The sequence below is a fragment of the Callorhinus ursinus genome, unplaced genomic scaffold (genome assembly GCF_003265705.2).
Source record: "Callorhinus ursinus isolate GAN/ISIS: 27379988/994484 unplaced genomic scaffold, GSC_fseal_2.0 scaffold12, whole genome shotgun sequence".
Lineage (NCBI taxonomy): Eukaryota > Metazoa > Chordata > Mammalia > Carnivora > Otariidae > Callorhinus > Callorhinus ursinus.
Window position 1 is genome coordinate 49504632 of NW_027397074.1, and position 25133 is coordinate 49529764.

The 25133-nt window shown below is 36.8% G+C and overlaps 1 protein-coding gene and 1 long non-coding RNA gene across 3 annotated transcripts in view; one reads left to right on the forward strand and one right to left on the reverse strand.

Annotated features, from left to right (window-relative positions):
• Positions 1-107: 107 nt before the first annotated feature.
• On the forward strand, positions 108-8460 carry LOC112825283 (uncharacterized). Its single transcript, XR_003208641.2, has 3 exons — positions 108-446; positions 5068-5213; positions 7819-8460. It is a non-coding gene; the product is annotated as an uncharacterized lncRNA (long non-coding RNA).
• Positions 8461-10756: 2296 nt separating this feature from the next.
• Positions 10757-25133, reverse strand: part of TBX20 (T-box transcription factor 20) — a 57487-nt gene continuing 43110 nt past the window's right edge. For both annotated transcript variants that reach the window (XM_073899058.1, XM_025873320.2), the window contains 2 exons: positions 17216-17328; positions 10757-15752 (listed from right to left, as the gene is read on the reverse strand). In XM_073899058.1, coding sequence (XP_073755159.1) covers positions 15412-15752; positions 17216-17328 — 454 coding nt within the window. In that variant the 3' untranslated portion in view covers positions 10757-15411. The remainder of the gene's footprint in view (positions 15753-17215; positions 17329-25133) is intronic.

The window sequence follows — 25133 nt, forward strand, 5'->3', positions numbered from 1 at the left end:
GCGCAGCCCACGCGCACGGCCCCAGCGCTCTGCGTCACGTGCATCCCCCAGGCGTGTCGTCCCCCGCGCGGCGCCGGCGCACTGCCCCACGTAAATCCCTGCGCACACCCTCGCGGGCCAGCCGACCTGTTCCCGGGTGGGGCTCCACGGTCTGGCTGGCGGGGAAGCAGGAGCTCTCTCTGATTTACTTCTTTTTTTCGAGTTCAGGCATAGCTTTGTTATTTTTACCAAAAGGTTGCACGTCTGGAAGTAATTAAAAGGGAAAGAAATCCTAGTTGAAAGAAAGAACCATAGAAAGAGAGCGAGGGAAGAAAGAGGTGCGCCTCCCACTTTGGGAACATCTCTCTCCCCTCCTATGAACACCTTGCAATGGACATTAAGTGTCTCCTACATAGAGGGATTGGCCCAAGGCCATAGGCAACATGTGGCAGAGAAGGCTGAGCCAGGTGAGTCTAACCTCAAGGCTTCGGGTTGGCACTAGAGTTGATACCGCCTTTCCCCTTGGAGGGCGGCATTTATAAATCCATTCTTGAAGTATGTGGCACTTGAAATTGAAAGTTATTTTATCAGGCAAAAATGTGTTTATTAAGGAATAGCAGAGAAATGCAATTCAGGACTTGCAAGCTATGGGCAAAACGATAGGCAAGTACAGCAAAGGAGAGGAACTTATGAGAAGGAGACAGTTGGGAGGGGTTATTTTGAACAAAAATACATTGGAAAACATTCAGAGTGCAGGGTGATGAGGGTTTCTCATTGGCGGAGTTGCTGGCTTAGCAAAATTCTTGTGGGAGATAAAATGTATATCCCTTCCTGTTAGGGCTTGTCATGGAGGATCCTTTCCAGTTCAGTCTTCGGTTGTGGTCTGTAATTCACCTCAGTGAGGGAGCTCCCCCTTCTGGCCTATAGCCTCCATTTGAAATGAGGTTTCTCTTTATTAATTTTCACAAGTGAAAGTATGTGTTCCAACAGTGTTGCTAAGATAGAATTCCTTGGGCATAGAATCATTGTGCTCAGTGCTCTCACCTCCCTAAACCAGACCTACCCGGCCTCACATTGGCTACATAGCCAAACATGCCACAGCAGCTAGCAAAACTGGACGGAGTTCTTGACGTTTTCCATGTCCTCTGGCACCGCTGGAGTCCACACCGCTTCACTTCCCATCTGTTTTGAACTCCCTCATCCCCACCTCCCCCATGTGATAATCTATGGCTCATTACGGTCAGATTAATTTTCCTGATACACTATCCCTCAAAAATGTTCATGGTTCCCATAACCCACAAATGAAATGTAAACTCCTTGGCTTGCTCATCAGTGCCTTCAATAATCTGCCCCAATCAGCCTTTTCCACTTCTCTGGACACAGATCTTCCAGTAATCTTGAGTGAGGTGCAAAGCATGAGACTCCATAACTATCCCTTTACTCATACCAGGAAGCTATTCCCTAGTCCCCTAGCTCTTTTATCCATTTCTCCCTGAGCATCTGAGTTCTTTCACCTTCCAGGCCCCAGCCCACATTAATTCCCCCTTCTCTAAAGGTCTGAAGCAATTATTGACCATAGTATTCATCTTGTCACTTATTTAAATTCAGTAAGTACTGTTATTAATTTGTTTCCTAAGTTTTTTTCAGGGAGAATTTCTACAGTGCTGGCACTGTTTGGTGCTTAAAATATTTTCTCATTTAATTCATAAAATCACTTTGTTCAAATTAGAAAATTGAGGATCAAGGCTATAGTAATTTGTCCAAGTTTTGACAGCTAAAAATTGTCCAATACTGAGTTTAAAATGAAAGGTATTTATGGGTGGTTGATAAAAATATGTTACTGAATAAATATGCAAACTCAAAATACCTTATTTTTATGTATTTTAATATTTTTGAGAACAGTAAGTGAAAGGCTATGATTATTTTTTATTAGAGTTATATTAGATTCATAAAATGAACTGGGTAGATTTGCACCTTTTTGCATTAGAACATCTAGTTTGGGAGCCTTTTTTTCTTTAATCTTTCAGTTTCCTTCATGATTATTGGTCTATTTACATTGTCTACCTTTTCTGTGGTCTATTTGCGAAATTTCTGTTTTCCCATAGACATTTCAAGTTGGCTGAATTCTACACCCTACTCTACCTGAGATTAATATGGCTATGTGTGCTTTTTTTAAAAAAAAAATTAGAAATTGCCCAATGAATCTGTTTATCCCTCAACTCTCTGTGATTTTAATAGGTGTGTTTCTTTTAAGCTGTATGTTGTTGAATATTTTTAAGATACTCTAAGGGTCCTTGTTAATAGATTATTCAAGTGATTTTATACACTTTATGTTTTTTTCATGAGGGGTGGGAAGGAAGGAGTGGCTGCTACTGGAATGTTGACCAGATGTCATTTTCAGTGCCATTTTCCTGTACAGTTCTGAACTGAACTTTCTGATTTTGGTTTCCTACCCTTCAGTTTATTTTGCCTATTTCCTATGTTAACACTTTTTGGTCAGTTTGTTTATTTGTTTTCTGGAAGTTCCAGTCGCCTCTTGGATCACTCAATGTACTAACAGAATAAAACATTCTTACCCTTGGTTTAGCCCTTGAAAGTACTAATCTGGTCATTTTTTCTATTTAAAATATAATTTTTATAAGAATGTTCAATGTATTATTATTTCTATTGGTGAAAATTAGAAATAACCTCCACATCAAATAATACATTATAGAACACTCATGCAATGAAGCATCCCTAAATTGACTAAAGTCATTTGAATATTTAATAATATGGAAAAATACTCATGATATAGGGTTTAAGGTATAAGAAGCAGGATATATATGATTCAGGCATATAGCAACACATAATTAACTATATGCCAGGTTCCATTTTAAATCTTTTACATAGTGGACTCATATGTGGATGATTACTATGGTGTGATCTTGAGCTAGTAACTTAGCCACTCTAAAATTTCTCATCTGAAAAAATGCTAAAGCACCTAAAAAAAAATACATGCTTAATTTAAAAAAATGTTCCTATATCTTGCTCTAGATTGACCATATTAAAAGTATACTGGTCAGTATTACAATATTTTGCTAACCTGGATTCTTTTTCATTAAATTATATTTCTGTATAGTTCTATTATTAGACAGTAATGTGAGTGCTAGATTCATTAGTTAACTTAAAAAAACTGAGAGACAGTTGCATAAATAATTATGCATTTTCTTACTAAGAACCCCCAGTGCCTCCATTCAATACATGCCCCCTTTAAAACCCATCACCAGGCTAACCCATCTCCCCACCCCCTACCCTCTAGAACCCTCAGTTTGTTTCTCAGAGTCCATAATCATGGAACACTACATCAAAAACTAATGATGTAATGTATGGTGATTAACATAACATAATAAAATAAAATTTAAGTAAATAAATAAAATAAAACTAGTTTCTCTTAAAAAGAAAAAGGAATAGATTTGTATATGTGAAGGAAAACATGGCTGAATAGAATCATGGCACATTTTCATCTTTCTATAACTTCCAACAGCAGTCACTTATTTTACTTAGTTATTTTGGGTTTTTTTTTAAGATTTTATTTATTTACTCATGAGAGACGGAGAGAGATAGAGAGGGAGGCAGAGGCAGAGGCAGAAGGAGAAGCAGACTCCCTGCAGAGCAGGGATCCCAATGCAGGACTGTAGCCCAGGACCTTGGGATCATGACCTGAGCTGAAGACAGACGTTTAACTGACTAAGCCACCAAGGCACCCCTACTTAGTTATTTTGAACAGACAGTTATTTGAGTTGTATTTTAGCTACATGCTTATTAATGACAATAACTTAAACCAGTATGCCTGATATTTATTCTATGATGAACTGACAAGTAAAATAATACATTATAATTTGGTATAATACAATATATTTTTGCATATTATATCCTATTTAAAGTGAATATGCCTCGTGATTTAGCAAATTGTTTCTCTTCCATAGAGATTTCTAATTCCGTCTGTATCTAAAACTCATCTGTTTCCTCTTTGTCTCTTAGGAAAGCAGTTGGTAATTTTTACCCAAAAATGCAGTGAAACAAAATAACCAGCAGATGGCAATAATGACTTGTAAATCAGAAATTTAAAAAAATTTTTTTAGGTAGTTTAAAAAAAAAATCACTGTCCTTGTAATAAATCAGTTTACCAAATATGAAATGTAGGGGAACTCCAAATTTAATCCCACATAAAAATAATTATGTTACATATTTCGTATATCAAATTATTAAAGATACTTATGGCCAACATTTGGTTTTTGAAATAATAATGACTGCTTAAATGGATTCAAGTAATTTTTTTATCAAATTTAAATATTTTAACTTTACGCAAATAGATATAAATTGAAGTGGATAGCTAAGTTACATCTATATGTACCTTGGTTATATGGATCAGAAAAGAGAGGTAGTTCAGTGAACCATCATTTTGAAAAGGTTATATTTTCCTCTATAATTTGATAACATACTAATTTCACTTTAATTGATACTTTTCTGCATGAAAGATGGGTTTTTATCTGTGTTGTTTCACAGATTCTTATACATTACTTTTTTTTCCCTTCGACAGTACAAGGAGTTGGAATTGGTGTCAAAGTGTGTATCTAGCCTATCACCATTAGATAGTTCCAAAGATGGTAGCAGAGTTTTTAGGATCTCATAATTATGTCAACTGTAATTGAACTGCATATCCAAGATTCTTTTAGAGCCATTTTATTTAGTGATTTCATCATTTCAGTTAAGTTTTAAAAGAGTGAACCAAATGGGACTCTTTTTTTATATTTTTGTAGGACTTTCTATAAATTTGCAAAGATGAAAAAACTTTTTTATTTAATCATGTATCTCTGTTTTTGTCTCCAAAAAACAGGATAAACTATGGGTATGTGCTTCTTGGTGACTATGTGTTTTCTAATTGGTTTGTTTTATATGTTAAAAGGTCTTTTCGCAGGTTGTCTCCACTAAAAGAAATGTTTTTGCACATGTGTATTTTATAAAACAACTACTTCAGTCAAACCATTACACACCTTGGATTGATTCACTTTTAAATAGTATGTTTGCTACTATTGGTTTACTTTATAGATCCTGCTTTAATTCTAGCTGGATGCAGGTGCTTCTTCATAGGAGAAAATGGAAAGTCACCAGGTGCGGTGAAGCATACAGCTTGAACGTCAACACTTCATATGTAGTGCTTTGCATGCGGCTGCCTTTTCATCCACATGAGAAAGGTACCTACGATAAGTTGGAATGTCTAGGAGTTCTAGTCTACTTTCTGTGTCCACAAGGGGCTTATTCTCCTTTTAAAAACTGGAGCTCCTTCCACCATCCATACTCTGGTCAGTTGTTACCAAGCCTATACTAGATGAAATGAGATCACTTTGCCCTTGATAGATTTATATAGGCATAATTCATTCAAAGGAAGGGGGTAATCCACGAGTTAATTGGGAAAATTCCTTCACCCACCCCCATACCACATGGGGAGACTGCCTAATTGCATAGTATGTACACACTGATTTGAGAAGAAAGGTATTCAGTAATCATTAAGTGACTTAAGCAATATATACACAACCACATACGTGTATATATATATATGTACATATATACACACACACATATATATAATATATATACCACCCTCCCCAAAATCTATTTTTCCATGAAATGAATGATGATAGTTCCATGTACAAACCCAAAAATACCAAGATTAGTTTTATTTACCACCAAAGTAACAATTACAAGAATTACTACATTCAATATTAATGAACAGAAGTCTTAGACTATATTAAAGAGTGAATTGTAGAATATGTGTGGGCAGATTAAATGTAAAACATAGCAAAACAGCAAAGATATATAAGGCATCTGTGTGCTGTTTTGTATCCCATAATATCCTAGATTGATTTAACTTTGATTATGACATAGTAGTCTAGAAATATCACTGTACTGGGCCCAGTATGTTTTGGGCAATTTACTTCTCTAGCTTTTATTTCCCTGACTATGGAATATAAAGACTTTGGACTATATGGCCTGATTCAAGTCTTTTATCTGATTCTGATTAGTATTTGTGCATATACTTAAGTAGCAAGAAAAATATGGCTCTTGGGTCATACAGTGCCCTGTACCCAGCTCTCTTCTTAGCACTGCTTCCCTTCTCTCCTCGTGTGCATCCAGCTGCGTTTGGATTCCACCCTGAGGGTCTTCCTCTCAGCAGTCTACCCCACAGTTTATCTCCATCTTGTACTCCAGGTGCTACACTTTACTGTCAATCCAGATGAGCTAAGCCTATCGCTCTTGAACCTGTTCATCCCAGCCCCAACCTGGCCTCCACTTCATCCCTGGTCTCTGTTCTGATTCCTCCCTGATTCCACTTGCTGTCCAGTCTTTTAGTATAGTGGGCTTCATTGTTCCTATTTTCTAATTATTTCTTTGCTCTAGCAGAACGAAGTTGGAACTGGAGTATAAGGGAGAAGGAAAAGTATCCCCAAATGAGTAATAAGTGTTTACATCAAGACCACCAGACTCTTGCTTTGGGCAGCAGAGTCCTGCTTCCCCACGGATATTGACCTATCCGCAAAAGATAATTTCCCTTCTGTTCTTTGCCATAATCTAAAACTCTTCTTGAGACATTTACCAGTGACAATTATGTAATCTAAGAGAAAATTTGTTAGGGTTATGCAGCTTTTATGTTTCTTGATTAAGGTTGTTTATATGGGTTCAGTAAAGGCAATGTAGACTTTCAAAAAATTTCTTAAAATTTAGAAATATTTGAGGGGTTAGCACAGTATCTCAGTTATGAGTACAGACAGGATTTGAATCCTGGCTATCTCACTGATGTAGGTTCTGAGCACTAATTTTCTCTACACCTTAGCTTTTTCATACCTCAAATGGAAATAATACTAGTTCCTACCTCAGAGAGCTGTTGCATAGATTAAATAAGATAAGGTATATAAAGTGCATAGTTATAGCAAATGTTCTAGAAAAGGTAGCAATTAATGCCATATCAAGGCTCAGGGTAGAGAGGGAATGATTTATATCATCTTTTTCCCACCTAGGGAGTTCAAAGAACTAGCTACAATTCTTTCTAGGAAAAAAACCAGGAGGGGATAAAAATAAATTAATATAAATGGAGGGCTTAAGGCCATACAGTGTTATCAAATTGGCAGTATTATCTTTCTTTTACAGATTAAAAAAAATGAGGCAGGGAGAAGATTCTAGAATGCCCACTCTTAACTCACAAGTATGTAAGATTTACTCCCCTGGAAGTCCTCAAAGTTGACAAGTTGGGCGCTAAAAATGGAAATAAAAGATTTGCTGCATGGCTTTTTCTCTTATGTTTAAAAATAACGGTGATCTGTAATTCACATACCATAGGAGACATTCTTTTAAATTGTAGAGTTCAGTGACTTGAGTATATTCACAAGGTTGTGTAATCATCAGTACTAGTTCCATCTTTTCACTCCCCCCAAAAGAGACCCCTACACCCACTGGCAGTAATTCTCATTCCTCCTGCCTTCCCAGCCACTGGTAACTACTAATCTGCCTTCTGTCACTATGACTATGCCGATGCTAGCTATGTCATACAAATGGAATCACACAATACGTGGTTGTGTCTGGCTTCTTTTACCTGGTTTTCAAGGTTCATCCATGTTGTAGTATCTATCTGTACTTCATTTCTTTCTATACCTAAATATTCCATTGTATAGATATGCCAAAGTTTATCCATTCACCAGTTGATGAATGTTTGAGTTGTTTCCACTTTTTGGCTATTATGAAAAATGCTGCCATGAATATTCATGTACAAGTTTTTGTGTGGACATATGTTTTCATTTCTCCTAGGTGTAGACTACGAGTGGAATTCCTGGGCCATATGTTAACTCTATGTTTAACCTGTTGATGAACTGTTTTCCAAAGCAGTGCACCATTTTCCCAATATCAAGGCACAAGGATTATTTTCTGGACTCTCTATTGTTTGTTAATCTACTTGTCTGTTATTTCACCAATACCATACTATCTTTATTACTTTAGCTTAGAGCAAGTTCTTAAGTCAGGTATTTTCAATCTCCAACTTTGTTCTTCTTCAGTATTTTGTTGGCTATTCTGGGTCTCTTGCCTTTCCATATAGAGTCAGTTTGTTGATAGCTACAAAAGTTGCTGGGATTTTGATTGGATTATGTTGAATCTATAGATCCAAGTGGGAAAGAACTGACATCTTGACAATATTGAGTCTACCTATCTGCAAACATGGACTATCTCTCCATTTATTTAGATCTTTGATTTCTTTCATCAGAGTTTTATAGTTTTCCTCATATAGATCTTATACATATTATACCTCAGTATTTTCTTTTCCCTTTTGGGGTGCTGATATAAATGGTGTTATGTTTTTAATTTCAAATTTTTAATTGTTCATTGCTGATATATGGGAAAGCAATTTACTTATTTATATTAATATATTTATTTATTTATATTAACCTTGCATCCCACAACCTTGATATAATTTATTAGTCCTATGAGTTTTTTGTTGGAAGCATGTTAATGTTCCATATTTAAAAATCAGTAAGAATGAAAAGGAAAAAAATCCTTAAAATTATAAGCAACTGGCTGGCTTGATTGCATGTGACTCTTGATCTTGGGATCATGAGTTCAAGCCCCATGTTGGGTGTAGAGCTTACTAAATAAATAAATAAATAAATAATTAAAAAAAACTGTAAGAAACTGAACAAATGAACCCAGTTGTATTGTGAATGAGTGACATAACCATACAGTAGGATAAAAAAGACACTAAGTAACTGCTAAACATGTGACTTGACTGTATTCCCTTAGTCGGGGGTGGGGCGGCAGGGAACAACTGCAAACAAAATCTGAACTCTTTTTAGAAGGTTTGTTTATTGCAGTTTTATGAGTGAAGCAATATGAAATTATTTGGGGCATATGGTAGAATTGAGTAAATATGTTGAGGTTGGGAGCCAGGAGCCAGTCTCACTGTGGAAGAAGACACATACAGATATGGAATGGGGCAAAGCAAGGCAAAGAAGTCCCCTATGGGAGTGCGCTGGAATTGGAGATAGCAGCATAAACTCATGATGTCTTATACATCCTGTACACACACACACACACACACACACACACACACACACACACACAGAGATGTGTGTGCTTATATACATATATATTCCCAGTTCTCTTGTCTGAGAGGGCCTAGACACAAACATACCCCAGTGAGCACATCTGGCACCCAGATTTTGGTTTCTAATATAGTTCCTCAACTAAAAGGAATCTGGATTCCTTAGAGAAATGGCTGGTTCCAGAAAGGGTACAAGATGAGCCTCAAACAATGTATTATGCCAGAAACTGAGTGCAAAAAAAAAAAAAAAAAGTCAATTAGGGCATGTCAAAAGGACACAGGAGCCAACCTGAGGGGCTCCTGATGACCATACTGGGGTGATTTGAGCACTAGGATAACTAAGAATGGTAATAAATTATAAAACATTGAAAAATAGGAATTATTTTGCCATGAAAGAGACATAAAGGCCGAGGCACTGTACCAGTTTAAAGGACTGAAGAAGCGTGATAACTACATGCAAGATGTGCTCCTGCACTGGATCCAGACTGAAGGAAGAAATATACCACAAAGGACATCACTGGGTCATTTGACAAAATTGGAATACAGATGGTAGATCACAGCATTTTACCACTGTTAAATGTCCCCAAATTGCTGACTGTCCTGTGGGTATTTAATGGAATCATCTTGGTTTTAGGAAGTACACTTTGAATTACTTAGGGTAGTGAGGCATGATAAGTGAAGCTTACTCTCAAATGGAGGAAAACAATCTGTATATATTACGTGTGTGTAGGGGGTAGTACATGCACTACCTCAGTGTGAATGCAAATGATAAATGGGGCAAAAAGTTCACAATGGGTGAATCTGGGTAAAGAGTATACAGTGTTCTTTATACTATCCTTACAACTTTTCTGTCAGCTTGGAATTATTCCAAATAAAAGATTTTTTAAAAGGTTGGTGTTTGGCATGCACAAAAAATTAAGGATAATAGAGCAGACTTCTGAAAGCAGAAGGTATGATAACGTCAAATATTCTGAAGGACTGTCATGTGGAAGGATTAAGACTGAAGTTGGCTAATCTTATTTTTTATCAGCCTACTTTGTGTAATACCATTACAGCACATCGAAGAGCTCATGGCTGGAATGAGCGGTAAGCTTTAAGCTTTATGGAGTCTTCAGTATCTTTCCATACAGAGAGGTGCAAAATCCCATGATTCTAAGAATTCATCAGGTGGAGTAAGTGAATGAAGGGGATTTAGGTGTAGGAAAATGGGAACCAGTGGGGACTTGACAGCAATGACTTCTCTATAGGCTTCCAAATACAATTAAAAACAAAAACCAGGGGCACCTGGGGGGCTCAGTCGTTAAGCGTCTGTCTTCAGCTCAAGTCATGATCCCAGGGTTCTGGGATCGAGCCTCCCTGCTCAGCTGGAAGCCTGCTTCTCCCTCTCCCACACCCCCCTGCTTGTGTTCCCTCTCTCATTGTGTTTCTCCCTGTCAAATAAATAAATAAAATCTTAAAAAAAAAAAAAACACCCAAACTCTGTATAGTAATCCCATTGGCTGTGTCTGGTCTGGGAGTGGCCAGCTATGACCCCTAATCTTACCTAATCCATTTTTTTTCCAAGTGAGGAAACAGGTACCAAAAGTCATGAAGCAAGTGTGTAAGATAATGAAAGGTGTAAATGTGTGCATATATATCAAAACACACCATTTTTAATGAAAGAAATTAATATCACACATTTGTACTGTACAATTTTGGGTAATATATAATTTTAAGCTGTTTACAAATAACATGTAATGCTTCAAATATTACATAATGTTGATAATACATTTCTAGCAGAAATAAATATATTGCACTTAAAAAGAACTTCATTAGATGTTACTTCATAGTATTAGGCTTATAACTTCTTTTTCATAAAACATTTCCCATGCCCTTCCCCCCACCCCCAACACACACACTTCATTACAGTGACTGTTCTCACGCAATTCATTAAGCAAATGAACACAGCAAACAATAGAACTGTGATAGAGTCTACTAAAGAGGGTATATCCAATTTTATCCTTTAGGAAATAAAAGACGTTCTTTTAGGTTTCTGAAAATAAGGAAAAAACAATACATATTTTAATGTATCAGAAGTAAAATACAACAAATTGTATTTTTTGTCTAGATGTATTATTTTACCAATGTTTTTATTTTCTTATTATCAGGGGAGGGGATTAGAATTGAGGGAGGGACAGAGAAAGAAGGGCCAAAAAATACTTATGGATTATTTGCCTATCAAATATTTATAAATGAAACTTTGCATATTTAAGCATGCTGAAGAAAGATAAATATTAGAATATTTTATAATTGGCATGGAATATTAGTGAAGAAATTATTTTATGGTTTTCTAAAGGTTTAAGAATTTTTAACCTTTCGTTTACATAAAATGCTTGCATTCTGAAATAATATAAAAACATGTAAAATCCATTCCTCCAACCAAGCTGTCTAAAGGAGCCAGCTGAAAATCTTTTCTGTCCAGTGCTTGCTTGCTTGTCTAGACTAGGGTGTAATATTGTTTTGTTTGTAATAATTATCAATTCCATACATGTTTAATAATGTAAATAGTTTCCTTACTCAATGGAAGACTGAATTAAAATATTGTTTGTCTTATAATATGTGACCCTGCACATTACATAACTGAGTTTTTTGAACTTTAGTTGCTGAGTCATGGCTAAGCAAGACTGCATATTTAATGGGGTGATAAAGTCATTCTATCCATTGTATCTGAAGCTCATTTTTCTCAGTATAATTCAGCTTAAATATTAGCAAGACAGCCTGAAAAGCCATGAAATTTAGAAATGGGTTAAATATCCTAACATCTGTCTGAAAAATTCATAGGCAGTATGGGAATGGGGAATCCCTTTCTTCTAAAAATACTTTTTTAAGGAGGGCATGTATTGCAAGGAGCACTGGGTGTTACACACAATGAATCATGGAACACTATATCAAAAACTAATGAAGTACTGTATGGTGACTGACATAAAAAAAAAAAGTAAAAATACTTTTTTCTTGGGCTTTTGGAGGGCATCCTTTTTCTTTTTTTGAATGGGGGGCTGGGGATGTTGTGGCTGGAGAAGTGTTGTAACAGAGATGTGGATGAGAGTGAGGAAGGGAAGATCTTGGAATATCCCAGAAGTTAATGTAACTCCTATAGTAGAGCTCTACACAGGGTTTTTCTTAGTATCTTTTTAATACCTCCCATTCTGTGCCCATCTACTAGGAAGAACAACAAACCTTTGTTATAAACTCAAAAGGACCAGCAGTGTAACCTAAATTCATTAATATAGAACTTGTAACCTAATAATTGGTGATATATTAGACACAAGATGGATATACTTTACCTATATAATATTGCTAAGAGTGGACAGAGGAGGGGGAAGACTTGAAAAAGAAGCAAAAGAAATAACTGAACTTACTCAGCATTATTGATAAATGTTTTAAAAACAAATCAGGTCTGCAGAACCTACTAAGATATGAATTAATCCCTTCAGGTTAGATAAAGCAGTTCTGAAAGGGCCTCTTTTTAGCAGCACTGCACATCAGCGATGTATTTTGATACTGTACTATACCTTGTGGGGGGAAACCCTGAATTTATTCCAAATACACTGTAACTCATGCTCTTAATTATTCAATTGGCTTTTCCACTATCTAGTTCTAATAATTACTTTTGGTAGGATAGACTTTAGACTTTAAAATCTTAAATGCCCAAAGAGTTAAGAAAGAATCAACAACCAGAATAGCTCAGAAAGACCCAGGTTGGAGTAAATTTCTACCCTTGGTTCTCATGGCTAGGGTGACTTTGATCAAGTTAAGCTCCATGTACCCTGTGCTTTTTATTTCTGGTTAAAATAATGCCAAATACTTTAAGAATATATCCAATTTAGAATTTCAGGTGTTATTCCTGAAGAGCATGCTTTGGTATCTTAGTCTTTGCTTTCCTTGAAGCACTCTACTTATTTTTAGCCTTATTCTGCTTAATTACAAAATCAAATTATGAAGTCAGGAAATACTGGTGTAAAACCATATTTAACAAAAACATAAAACACCTACTTTAAGACACGTCAACTGGGAAAAATGTCTAAATAGTATTAAAATGATCCTTTCATTCTCATCGAAAAGAAAATTCCGATACAGATTCACTTTAGTAGACCAGCAATTTACCAGAGTATCAAGTAGCATCATGTTAAATAGCATCTAGTTTTATTACTCCTGCTGTAAGCAGCAGTACTGTGTATTAAAAAGAGTACTGGCAACAGGCCAACTATTAAGTATCAAATCCCTATCCTAAGCTCTATGGATACTTAAACATTAGTCACAGCTGCTTTTTTAAAGAAACGCATTATTTATGCTGTGTTTGAAAACAAACTACCTGTGGATACTATAGCATAACATGCAAGAAGTTAGAAATTAGCCTGCGGTGTCTGCCGTAGGAATCTGAGATGCTTGGTTGGCACAGCCCATGCTTCTCCATAAGTGAACTGTGGGCCACAGTGGAGAAAAACAATTGCAAAGTCCAGCAACAATGGCATCACATAGACAGGCTCTGCCATTATGCCGCGTCTCCTAGACTAGAAATGCCCCAGAGAAGCATTTGGTATGGGAAAGCCTAATAGAACAACCAAATAGAATTCCATGCAGTCTGATGTGATAAGTATATTGCATTTACTCCCATCTCTACTCTCAGCAGTGATATTTCCCATCTCTTTTAACAGATTCAGTACTTTTATAGTCAGAACAAAGTAGATACAAAATCTAAATTAGGTTAATATAGAGTTTTGGGGAACACTGTAAAGAAGACAGGTTGTATCTCATAGCAATCTAAAGTTGAAGGACTGTAAACTTTACTCAATTTCTGTTGTTAGGGAAACGAACTGTTGCAAAATGCCAAATATGCTCCCCTGACTGTAAATGCTTAGATATATGTTGCCCCCCAAATATAATGATTATAGATAGCTAAAATATAACTAATTACTAAACACTAAAGGAAGGCTTAAGAAGACATTAAGAATGCAAAATAAAGAGGATAAATGCTTTACACTGATTTACAAGCACTGCCAGTGTTTTAGTCAGGGGGTCACTGAGTTGACATACGATTTCATATAATGGACTAGAAAAATGGTAAAGGAGTCACTGAATAGAGCAGTAAGAAAGAAGGACAAACCAGATATATGGACACACAACTTGTAAGCATAGCTTAAATGGTGGCTATATGGGCATACAGAATGGTCATTCACAAATCCTTGTCAATCAGTGGTTAACAGCTATCTAATAACAAAGCAAATTTACCAAAAATGAGAATTTGGCCCAGTCCATTTTACCATCCAAAAGATCTCCCAAAGCTGAAGTAAAAATGAAGGGGCCTTTGGTACCCATGGCAGAGAAATTCCCTTAAGAACCGGGCAACCGTCCTGTTATTGCAGACTGAGAGAAAGTCTCAGGTGTCATCGCACAGAGGCTTTAGAAGTGTTCCTCAATGAGTAAGTCAGTAGTGCACTTAGAACGCAGCCCAGAAAAATAAAACCTCAGTTTTACAATGTAACACATAGAGCCTCTTGCTTCAAAATTGTGTATAGAAGGTTTTTCCTACATAAATGGCAAGTAATTGCAAGAAAGAGAATTAGGAAGAAAGAAGCCAAGACTGGGAAAAAGAGCTTGTCAGGTACTGGCCCTTCAGTATGACAAAAAGAACTTTGTGAAGTCATTACCGCCTATTCATCCACAAAATAGGATGCTTCAGCATTATCTCGGCCCCTTCCCAAGCAAACTAATACAAAGGAAAACTAAACATGCTTAAGCTACAACACTACAAATATTTCTCTATTGGCTCTCATTTTCTACAGGGAGAAATGGACTTAAGTTAGTCATTATGCATTACGGTTGGTATGTTATATATATTGCCTCTTGGAAGATTCTTTTGACCTGTGGAAAGCAGAAAGAAAACCTCTACACATTGATTTTATACATTACTGCATTGACACAGCATTTTTAACTGCTAGGTATAATGCACCTTAAAATTCATCTGACCTGTGTTATGAAATTTCCTGGGTAAGTTAGTATACTATTGGTTGCAGGATTTAGGCTGGCTAAGTCTATACTGATTCTCTCTCGAACCCAAGAGCTGTCCCCAAACTACACATGACTCCCGGTCTGTGGTGCACTCCCTCAGTGGTAGGTTTTATTGTGAGTCCAGCTCTCCTCTTTAATAAGTCCCATGTCTCCTGGAGAGCTCCTGCTCTAACACCCCACATCCCACCCACCCAACTCTGTCCCATATTTCCATACCCATTTGCACATCCTGGATCTGGATTCTCCAAGGTTTAGAAGAGTCATACAAATGGTGTCATCACCGCAGAGGAATGGCGCAGTCCTTGGATAGCAGCATAGGGCCCCTGCTGAAAGTAGTGATGGTACCGGGGCATGTGGAATGAGGGGAATGTCGGGCCACTCCCCTGCATCGAGCTGGCAATAGCTGATGGTGTCAGAGGCATCCCAAGTCGGCTGTATGGTGGCAATGAACCTTGTATAGGGTGAGGAATGGGTGTTGCTATGGATGCTGTGCTGGTGCCAAGTGCAGTAAGGGACTGGGGGTGCTGAAATCCAGGAAAACTGGATGAAGATGAAACCCAGGAGCTGAGAGACAAATTATCAGACGTTGTAAAGGCTGACCCTGAAAGGAAAAACAACTCATTAGACTAGAAACTCTGTTTCAGTGTGCGAATCAAGAATTACATTATCTGTAAGGATTGATTGATTTTTTAAAAAATATAATTGATCTGCAATTTAAAAAGACAAGCATGTCAACCATAAGTCACAGCTACCTTTCCAGGTAAGATATCATTTCTACCATATATGGAAGAGAGAATTTACTAAACAGAAAAAGACTTAACTCATTAGATGGCCTACATGCTCCCAGAGAATGGCCAAAACACTAGAACCCTGCCTGGAAGTAATAACTGGATTCCCTTTAAAGGAGCTCCAAATAGCTGTTATCTGTCCTGACCTCTACAACATCCTTATAAGGAAGGCTGGACATATGAGCCTCAACAAAGTTACTGGGTTCTTAAAGGCATTGTGAAAACCCACAAGCATGTTTTTCTTTTTCTAGATTCCATAATTCCTTATTAAATATTTGACAAATTACAAGAGTAAGTTTTTCTTATATCACAGCATCCACAAGTTTAAACAAAAGTTGACACTGAATTTTCCAACTGTATAATTAATTACTAGTAGTCCATTTGGATTTAGTTTGAAGAGATGTCCTATATTTTGACAGATTATGCTATTCCATATAAGAGACATAAAATTATGACAGAGGGCTCTCTCCCCACACAAATATCCCTGTGCCCAGGTTTAGGCACCCTCTGGACTCCCAAGTGCAAAGTGCTCCTTTGTGAGTCTTTGGGACAGAGGAATTTTTCAGTATCCCCCTACTGTCACCGCTGGGGCCACTGCCTGTACGTAATGCCCTTCACTAAGAAAATCTTCTTTTAAAAAAGTGTTTTCCAGGGCGCCTGGGTGGCTAAATAGGTTAAGCATCTGCCTTCGGCTCAGGTCATGATCACAGAGTCCTGGTTTGAGCCCCATGTTGGGCTCCCTGCTCAGTGGGGAGTCTGCTTCTCCCTCTCCCTCTGTCCCTCCCCGACCCCACCCTACGCCCCGCTCATGCGCGTGTGCACTCTCTCAGATAAAATCTTTTAAAAAGTAAAGTCATTTTAGTCATCGATCCTAATAAGATATTTCTAGAATATCTTATAAGAGGAAGAGATATAGTTCCCGATTTTCAGATTATAAAATTAGGGTTCAGAAAGACTAAAGGACTGCCCCCAGAGTCCAACAGGTCTTTGGTGGTAGATCACAGACCAGTAACTCCTGAGCCCTGACTCAGAGGCTTGATGTCCTTTCACTAGAAAACCACAGGAAACCATCAGGCAGAATAATCACTTAAGACTCAGAAGCAAAATAATGAACTGTATGAAAATCAGCCTCAGGGGCTATCCTTTCCTCAAGAGACTCCTGAAATACTCTGGGGGCAGAGTGCACCCTGAGGACTGCAAGTTTCATCACCTACCTTTCTTTCTCGTTCTGGGTGCTCTTGCTCCCAGCAGTTACATAGCCCGGAAGCCGTCTTACCTCGATTCTGTGTTGTCTGAACCTCATCCCCCAGCACATCCTCTTCTCCTCCATAGGTACGGATGGGTGAGCGGGCATAGGAATGCTTCTGGATCAGGCTCTCCACACTTTCCCTAGGTTAGAGAAGGACACATCCTGAATAAACTAAAAAGTACTTGGAGATGGAGATGGGTCTGAAGGATAACTACTCAGTAAAACCATTTTCTCAGCCCAAAGACCCCTCACTTCAGGGAAAGATGACATTCAAAACATGTATATTTATGCCACTATAGACCCCTCAGAAACATGACCTCAGGCATGCAAATACAAGCAAACACAACTGGATAGGATAGGGACAATCCCCGGAAATCCTACAACATGGAGGACAAAGAGGTGAACAAGGAGCTGGGAAACCAGACTATAGGAATGCAGAATTTAATGATTTGAAAAATGAGTGAGTGAAAATCCTGAGGAGCTGCAGTGACTCTTCTGACTTCATCAGCTAATGAACATAGAACAAATACTTGACTGATACGAACTGCACTTACTGAACAGCTGATGAAATGCTGGCCAGAAGTTCAGAATATCATTAGTCATAAAAAGACTCAACGTTCACTAGTAAACCTAGTAAGTGCACAGAGTATATGACAATTTGGGTAGTTTGGATAATGTACACTTTGAGATTCCTGTTGCATTAAGACTGAAAATTACAGAAAACCTGTGAAGGACACATAAAATGGCCATTAGGAAATTGAGGCCCCCATATAAATTGGTTCCTTGACTTTGAAGGTAGTCTTCCTGTTGAAACATACTCTGACAACTAAAGAATGCAGTTCACTTTAAAAAACAAGAATTACTGGGGTGTCTGGGTGGCTTAATCACTGAGTGTCTGCCTTCGGCTCAGGTCATGATCCCAGCGTCCTGGGATTGAGCCCCTATCAGGCTCCCTGCTCCGCGGGAAGCCTGCTTCTCCCTCTCCCACTCCCCCTGCTTGTGTTGCCTCTCTCGCTGTCTCTCTCTCTGTCAAAAAATTTAAAAAATCTTAAAAAAAAAAAAACTATTTTGGTATTGGCCCATTTGACCAGCTGCTGTTTAAAAAAAAAAAAAAAGGCCAGCAAGAGTTTAGCCAAAGAATTCTTTGCCAAAAATACATGTTGATAGCAGGTTGGTTTACACAGTATACATCTCTAGAATAGCTGTGGCCTAATGATTAACACTGAATTAACCACCAAAGGATAAAAAAATAAGTAATTTAAAAAACTGTGTGTTGAAGAACAAATCAAACACCAAATTTCACATTGAAGGGACAAGGAAAACAAAATGTCATAATAGCTTTTCAAAATGTAACACTTGTCAACATTTCACATAGATATATAGACTTTACTGGTGAAAAAAATACTAACTCATAGTGAATCTGGCCTTCTAGAAAACTTGTATACTCACAGAAATGAAAGCATTTTGTCATATTATGTAGCTTGCAAGTGAGGACTTAAGGGTAAACTTAAAAGAAAAATTAATTATAACAACAACTCAAGTTACATCTCCATTCCAAGAGAGTTTTAAAATAAGCATACAGTACCAACTTCATGTAGTCAAAATGATCAGGATCCATATCCAAAAGATTAACATACAGCTAGATTAAAAAGTGAAACCATTCCATACTCACTGATATGGAAAGAACTCTAAGATATAGTAAGTGAAAAAAGTACAGAAGATATATATAGGTATAAAGTGCTACCATTTGTGGATTTAAAACAAGGAATATATGTGTTTGTATATGCATATTTCTGGAATGTTCCAGTTTCATAACAGGAAACTGCCTAGAATAGGTCATCTCTGTATGGTGGAACCAGGGATTTAAGGGACTGGAGCAATGATTCCCAACTTTGTCTTGACTCTCAAATTTGTCCCAAATCCACTTGAGTCGCCTGGGGCTCTTAACAAAGAAAAACTAAATTGAGGTATAATTAATATACAACAAACAGTACATATTTAAAGTGTATAATTTGACCAGTTTGGGCTTATGTGACAAGTGACACCACCACAAGTGAGAAAAGAAACATACCTGACAAAGGTTTCCTCATGCTTCCTGGTCCCCACACCAACAAGTTTGACCAAGGAAATCACTAATATGATTTCTGTTCCTACAGATCAGTTTGCATTTTTTTAAATTATACAAAAATGAAATCCTATCTTATGTTTTTCTCTCATGTTTTCTTTTTTAATCTGGCTTCTTTCCACTCAGCATAATTACTTTGAGATCCATCATGTTGGAGCATATATCAAATAGTTAAATCTTACTCTGAGTAGCACTGTTGTCCAAATGATAGTATGTACTATATGTACTATAGTTTATCTATTCACCTGTTGATCAACATTTGCCTTGTTTCTAATTTCTGTTACACCAGAAGCTGCTACCCATATTCAGGTATACTTTTTTTTTAAATTGGACATATGCTTTCATATCTCTTGTTTTCTTTGCAGAAAGGTTTTAGTTACAAATTCAAAACTATCATCAGGGGTGCCTGGGTGGCTCAGTTGGTTAAGCGACTGCCTTCGGCTCAGGTCATGATCCTGGGGTCCTGGGATCGAGTCCCACATCGGGCTCCCTGCTCAGTAGGAGGTCTGCTGCTCCCTCTGACCCTCTTCCCTCTCATGCTCTCTGTCTCTCATTCTCTCTCTCTCAAATAAATAAATAAAATCTTAAAAAAAAAAACCTATCATCAGATTGTTTCTTCTTGAGTGGATTTTGGTAGTTTGTGTCTGTCTTCAAGGAATTTGTCCATTTCATCTAAATTGTTGAAATTATAAGCTAAGCATTCATAATATTGCTTTATTATCCTTCCTTTCAGTATCTGTAGAATCTGTAGTGATATTACTCCTCTTATTCCTGACTATGGTAATTTGTGTCTTGTCCCCTTTTTTCCCAATCAGTTTGGGTAGGGGATTGTCAATCTTATTAATCTTCTTTGCTTTTGGTCCCACTGATTTTCTCTATTATTTTCCTGTTTTCTATTCCACTTATTTCCATTCTGATGTCTATTATTTCCTTTCTTCCACTCACTTTGGGTTCAGTTTGTTCTTTAGATGAAGCTGAAGTCATTGATTTGAGATCTTTGTTCACTTCTAAAGTAGGAATGTAGGGGTGCCTGGGTGGCTCAGTCAGTTAAGCATCTGACTCTTGATTTCAGATCAGGTCATGATCTCAGTGTTGTGGGGATCAAGTCCTGCATTGGGCTCCACACTCAGTGGGGAGTCTGCTTAAGATTCTCCCTCTCCCTCTGCCCCTCCCCCTGCTCACTCTCTCTCTCAAATAAATAAATCTTTAAAAAAAATAAAAATAAAGTGGGAATGTAGCCTATAAATTTCCTCTATGTTCTAGCAGCATCCTATAAGTTTTAAGTTTTTATGGGCTATATTTTCAATTTCATTCAGTTCAAGATATTTTCTAATTTCCTTTTTGATATCTCCCATGACCCTTGGGTTATTCAGACATGTTATTTATTTTCCAAATGTTTGGGAATTTTCCAGTTATCTTCCTGTTACTACTGCTTTCCAACATAATTCCATTATGGTCAGAGAACATACTCTGTATGACTTGAACACCTTTAAATTTATTGGGACCTGTTTTTTGGCACAGGGTATGGTCTATCTTAGTAAATGTTCTGTGTGCACTTGAGAAGAAAGTATATTCTGCTGATGTAGGACAGAGCATTTTATAAATGTCAATTGGGTGAAGTTGGTTAACAGAGTTGCTTAAATCTTCTATATCTTTACTCATTTTCTGTCTACTTGTTCTATCAGTTTTTAAGAGAGGAATAGTGAAATCTCCAACTATAATTGTTTATTTTCCTATTTCTCCTTACAGTTCTGTCAGTTTTGCTTCATGCACTGTACTTTGAAGGTCTATTAGACACATAAATATGTAGGACTGTAAGTTCTCCTGATGAATTAAACCCTTTACGGGCATACCTCAGAGACATTGTGGATTCAGTTCCAGGCCACCAAAGTAACATGAATAGTGCCATAAAGTAAGTCAAATGAATTTTTTGGTTTCCTGGTTCATATAAAAGTTATGTCTACACTACACTGTAGTTTATTAAGTGTACAATAGTATTATGTCTAAATAAAACAATGTATATACCTTAATTAAAAAATACTTCATCATTAAAAAATGCTAACCCCATCTGAGCTTTCAGCAAGTGGTAATCTTTTTGCTGGTAGAGGGTCTTGCCTCGTTGATGGCTGCTGACTGATCAGGGTGGTGGTGCTGAAGGCTGGGATGACTGACAATTTCTTAAAATAAGACAACAATGAAGTCTGCCACATAGATTGACTCTTCCTTTCACAAATGATTTCTCTGGGGCATGTGATGCTATTTGATAGCATTTTACCCACAGTAGAACTTATTTCAAAATTGGAATCAATACTCTCAAATCGTGACTGCTGCTTTATCAAGTAAGTTGATGGAATATTCTAAATCCTTTGTTGTCACTTCAACAATCTTCACAGCATCTTCACCAGGAGAAGATTCCACCTCAAGAAACCACTTTCTTTGATCATCCATAAGTAGCACCTCCTCATCCATTCAAGTTTTATCATGAGCTCACAGCAATTCAATCACATCTTCAGGCTCCACTTCTAATACTAGTTCTCTTGCAATTTCTGCCACATCTGCAGTTACTTCCTCCACTGAAGTCTTGAATCTTCAATTTGTAAAAAATGCAGTAACTACAAATCACAAGAAAGTGATGTGCAATATAATGCAATATGCCTGCATCAGTATGAAATGATCTACTTTATCCATGGTAAGTTCTTTGCTCTGAAATCTGTGATATTAATATAGCTATTCCAGTTTTTCTTTTGACTAGTGTAAATATGGTATATTTTTTCCATTGCTTTACTTTGAACCTGCTGCCTTTAGATATAAAGTGCATTTCTTAAAAGGCAGCACATATTTGAATTGTGCTTTTTAATCCAAACTGACAATCTCTCCCCTTTAACTGGGGTATTTAGTGCATATATATTTAATGTGATTATTAATATGGCCAGGTTGAAGTCTATCATCCCTATATTTGCTTCTTACCTTCTCATCTGCTATTTGCCTTTTTCTTTTTTTTGCCTTCTTTTAGGTTGTTTTATTATTTCATTTTATCTTTGTTGGTTTATTGGCTATTAACTTACTCTTGTTATTTTAGTGGTTGATTTACTATTACAGCAAATATTTTTAACTTACTACAATTTACTAGGCAAATGATAAGATACCACTTCAAGTATACTTAAGACTTACAATAATATATTTCCATTTCTCCCTTCCATCCTTTGTGCTATTCTTGTCATTTTACTTTTACATAAATCCGATATTACATTGTAGCTGTTTTGTTTAAACAATTATTTTTTAAAAGATGTAAATAATATGAAAAAATTTGATCTACTTATCCTTGTAGTTACCATTCCCACTGCTCTTCATTCCTTCGTGTAGATCCAGATTGACATCGAATCTTCTTTCTACTTGAAGAACTTCCTTTAACATATTTGTAGTATAGTTTGTTGATGGTGAATTCTTTCAGCTTTCATATATCTGAAAAATGTCTTCATTTTACTTTTATTTTTTTAAAGATATTTTGGCTGAGTATAGGATTCCCAGTTGACAGACATGTTTTCTTTCTGTACTTCAAAAATGGTGCTCCACTGTCTCATTTACTTTTTTTTTTTTTCTATTTACTTTGTTTCTGAGAAGAAATCTGCTGGCATCCTTATTTTTGTTCCTTTTATGTGATGTCTTTACTTCCCTGGTTGCTTTCAATATTTTCGCTTCATCATACTTTTGAGCAATGTGATTATGATGTGCCCTGGTGTTATTTCTTCAAGCTTCTTGAGCCTCTTTGGATTGTGTTGTTTTCAGTTGACATTAAATTAGGAAAAATTTTGGATATTACTACTTAAATATAATTCTTCTCCCACCCCACCCCCCCAACTTCCCATCTACCTTTCAGGGACTCCAATTACACATATATTAGACTGCTTAAAGTTTTCTCTTAACTCACCAATATGCTTCATTTTTAAAAATTTCTTTGTTCTCTGCATTTCACTTTGGATAGTTTCTATTGTGTGTCTCGAGTTTACCAGTCTTTTCATCTGCAATGTCTACTCTGCCATTAACCCCATCCAGTGTATCTTTCATTTTATACATTATAGTTTTTATCTTTAGAATTTTGATTTGAATCTTTTGGACAGCTTCCATCTATTTAATTTTTTGAATATATAACATAGATATAATCATTGTTTTTAATGTCCTTGTCCTGTAATTATAATATTTGTGTCAATTTCATTTTCAGTTGATAAATTTATCACATTATTGGTCATATTTTCCTACCTCTTTGTACTTGTTAATTTTTGATTAGATGCCAGACTGTGAATTTTATCTTGTTGGGTGCTGGATGTGTTTGTATTCCTATAAATATTCTTGAGCTTTGTTCTGGGATATAATTAAGTTACTTGGAAATAATTTGATCCTTTGGGTCTTGCTTTCAAGATATCTGAGGGAAGATTGGAACACTCTTTAGTCTAGGATTAAGTTTTCCTCACCACTGAAGCAAAAACCTTCTGAGAATTCTATCAAATGCCCTGCAAATCACAAGGTTTTCCAGTCCATCTGTTAGATGTCAGAACAGGCACTATTCCCACTTCTGTATAAATACTAGAGACTGTTTCCTCTAATCTTTTCAGGTGTGTTCTCCCCCCAACCTCTGGTAGTTTCCTTGGATGCATGATTTAATCGGATCTCTGCTGAACAGTCAAGAGGGATCCCCTAAAGATCTCTGGAGTTCTCCTATCCTACAGTCTATCCTGTGGATTCTCTTTTGGTCTCAGCAGACTCTTAGCTCGGATTATTAAACTCAGGAAAGTTGCCATGCTCTGCCTGTATTCTCTGCTCTTGTGCCATGGCCTAAATATGCTCTCAGACTTATGCTGATGCCATCATAGGGCTCACCTCATTTTATTCCCATCCCTTGGGGATTACTGTCTTTTGTTGCCTAATGTCCAATATAATAAAAAAAATTGTTTTGTATATTTCGTGTGTTTCTTAATTATTTAAGGCAATAGAGTATACTTAGTCCTTGCTACTTTACCTTTACCTGAAGCAAAGTCCCTCCTGGAGATCTTCTAAAGATTCAAAAATCCCAGGCCACATCAAGAGAACAAGTAAACCACAACCTCTGGGGGTGAGACACAGGCTTCAGTAATTGTTAAAGCTCCCCAAGTGACTCCAAAGGGAATGCAAATTTAAGAACAGAGGAGAGGTATGTGATGGATGTTTTTCACCATATACTCCCCGTACCCTTTGAATTTTGAACATACATATTGTTCATTCAAAATTAAATGGAAACTATAAAAATGTCATGAAAGTAATACCCTACCAATTAACAAAAAAAAACAGCTGAACTAACACCAATACTTATTCCTTATAATGATAAAAATTGTCATTATCATGCCAATTTTTTATATAGTAAATGCACTGAAGGTAGAGTGGTATATTGGAAATATCATGGGCTTTAAAGTCATTTACCGAATGGATGAATGTATAGATGAGTAGGTGGACCATCTAGAACCATTTTCACATTCTAGTTCTGTTACTTCCTTAATCTCTCTTCATCTATACATTGAGGAGCGTAATAGCAGCCTCACAGGGCCATTAATTCATCCAAAAATATTTACTGAGTACTTATTATGAACAAGGCACCATTCTAGGAATTGTGGATATAGCAATAAACAAAACATAAAAATCCCTAACAGGGGAGTAGGCTAGAGGGAAAAGAGAGAGACATTAAGAAAAATATGAAGCATATTAGATGTGACTGACAATAGTGCTATGGAAAAATAAAAATAAAGCAGGGACTAGTGATAAGAACTGTAACTCTGAGGATTAACTATGATA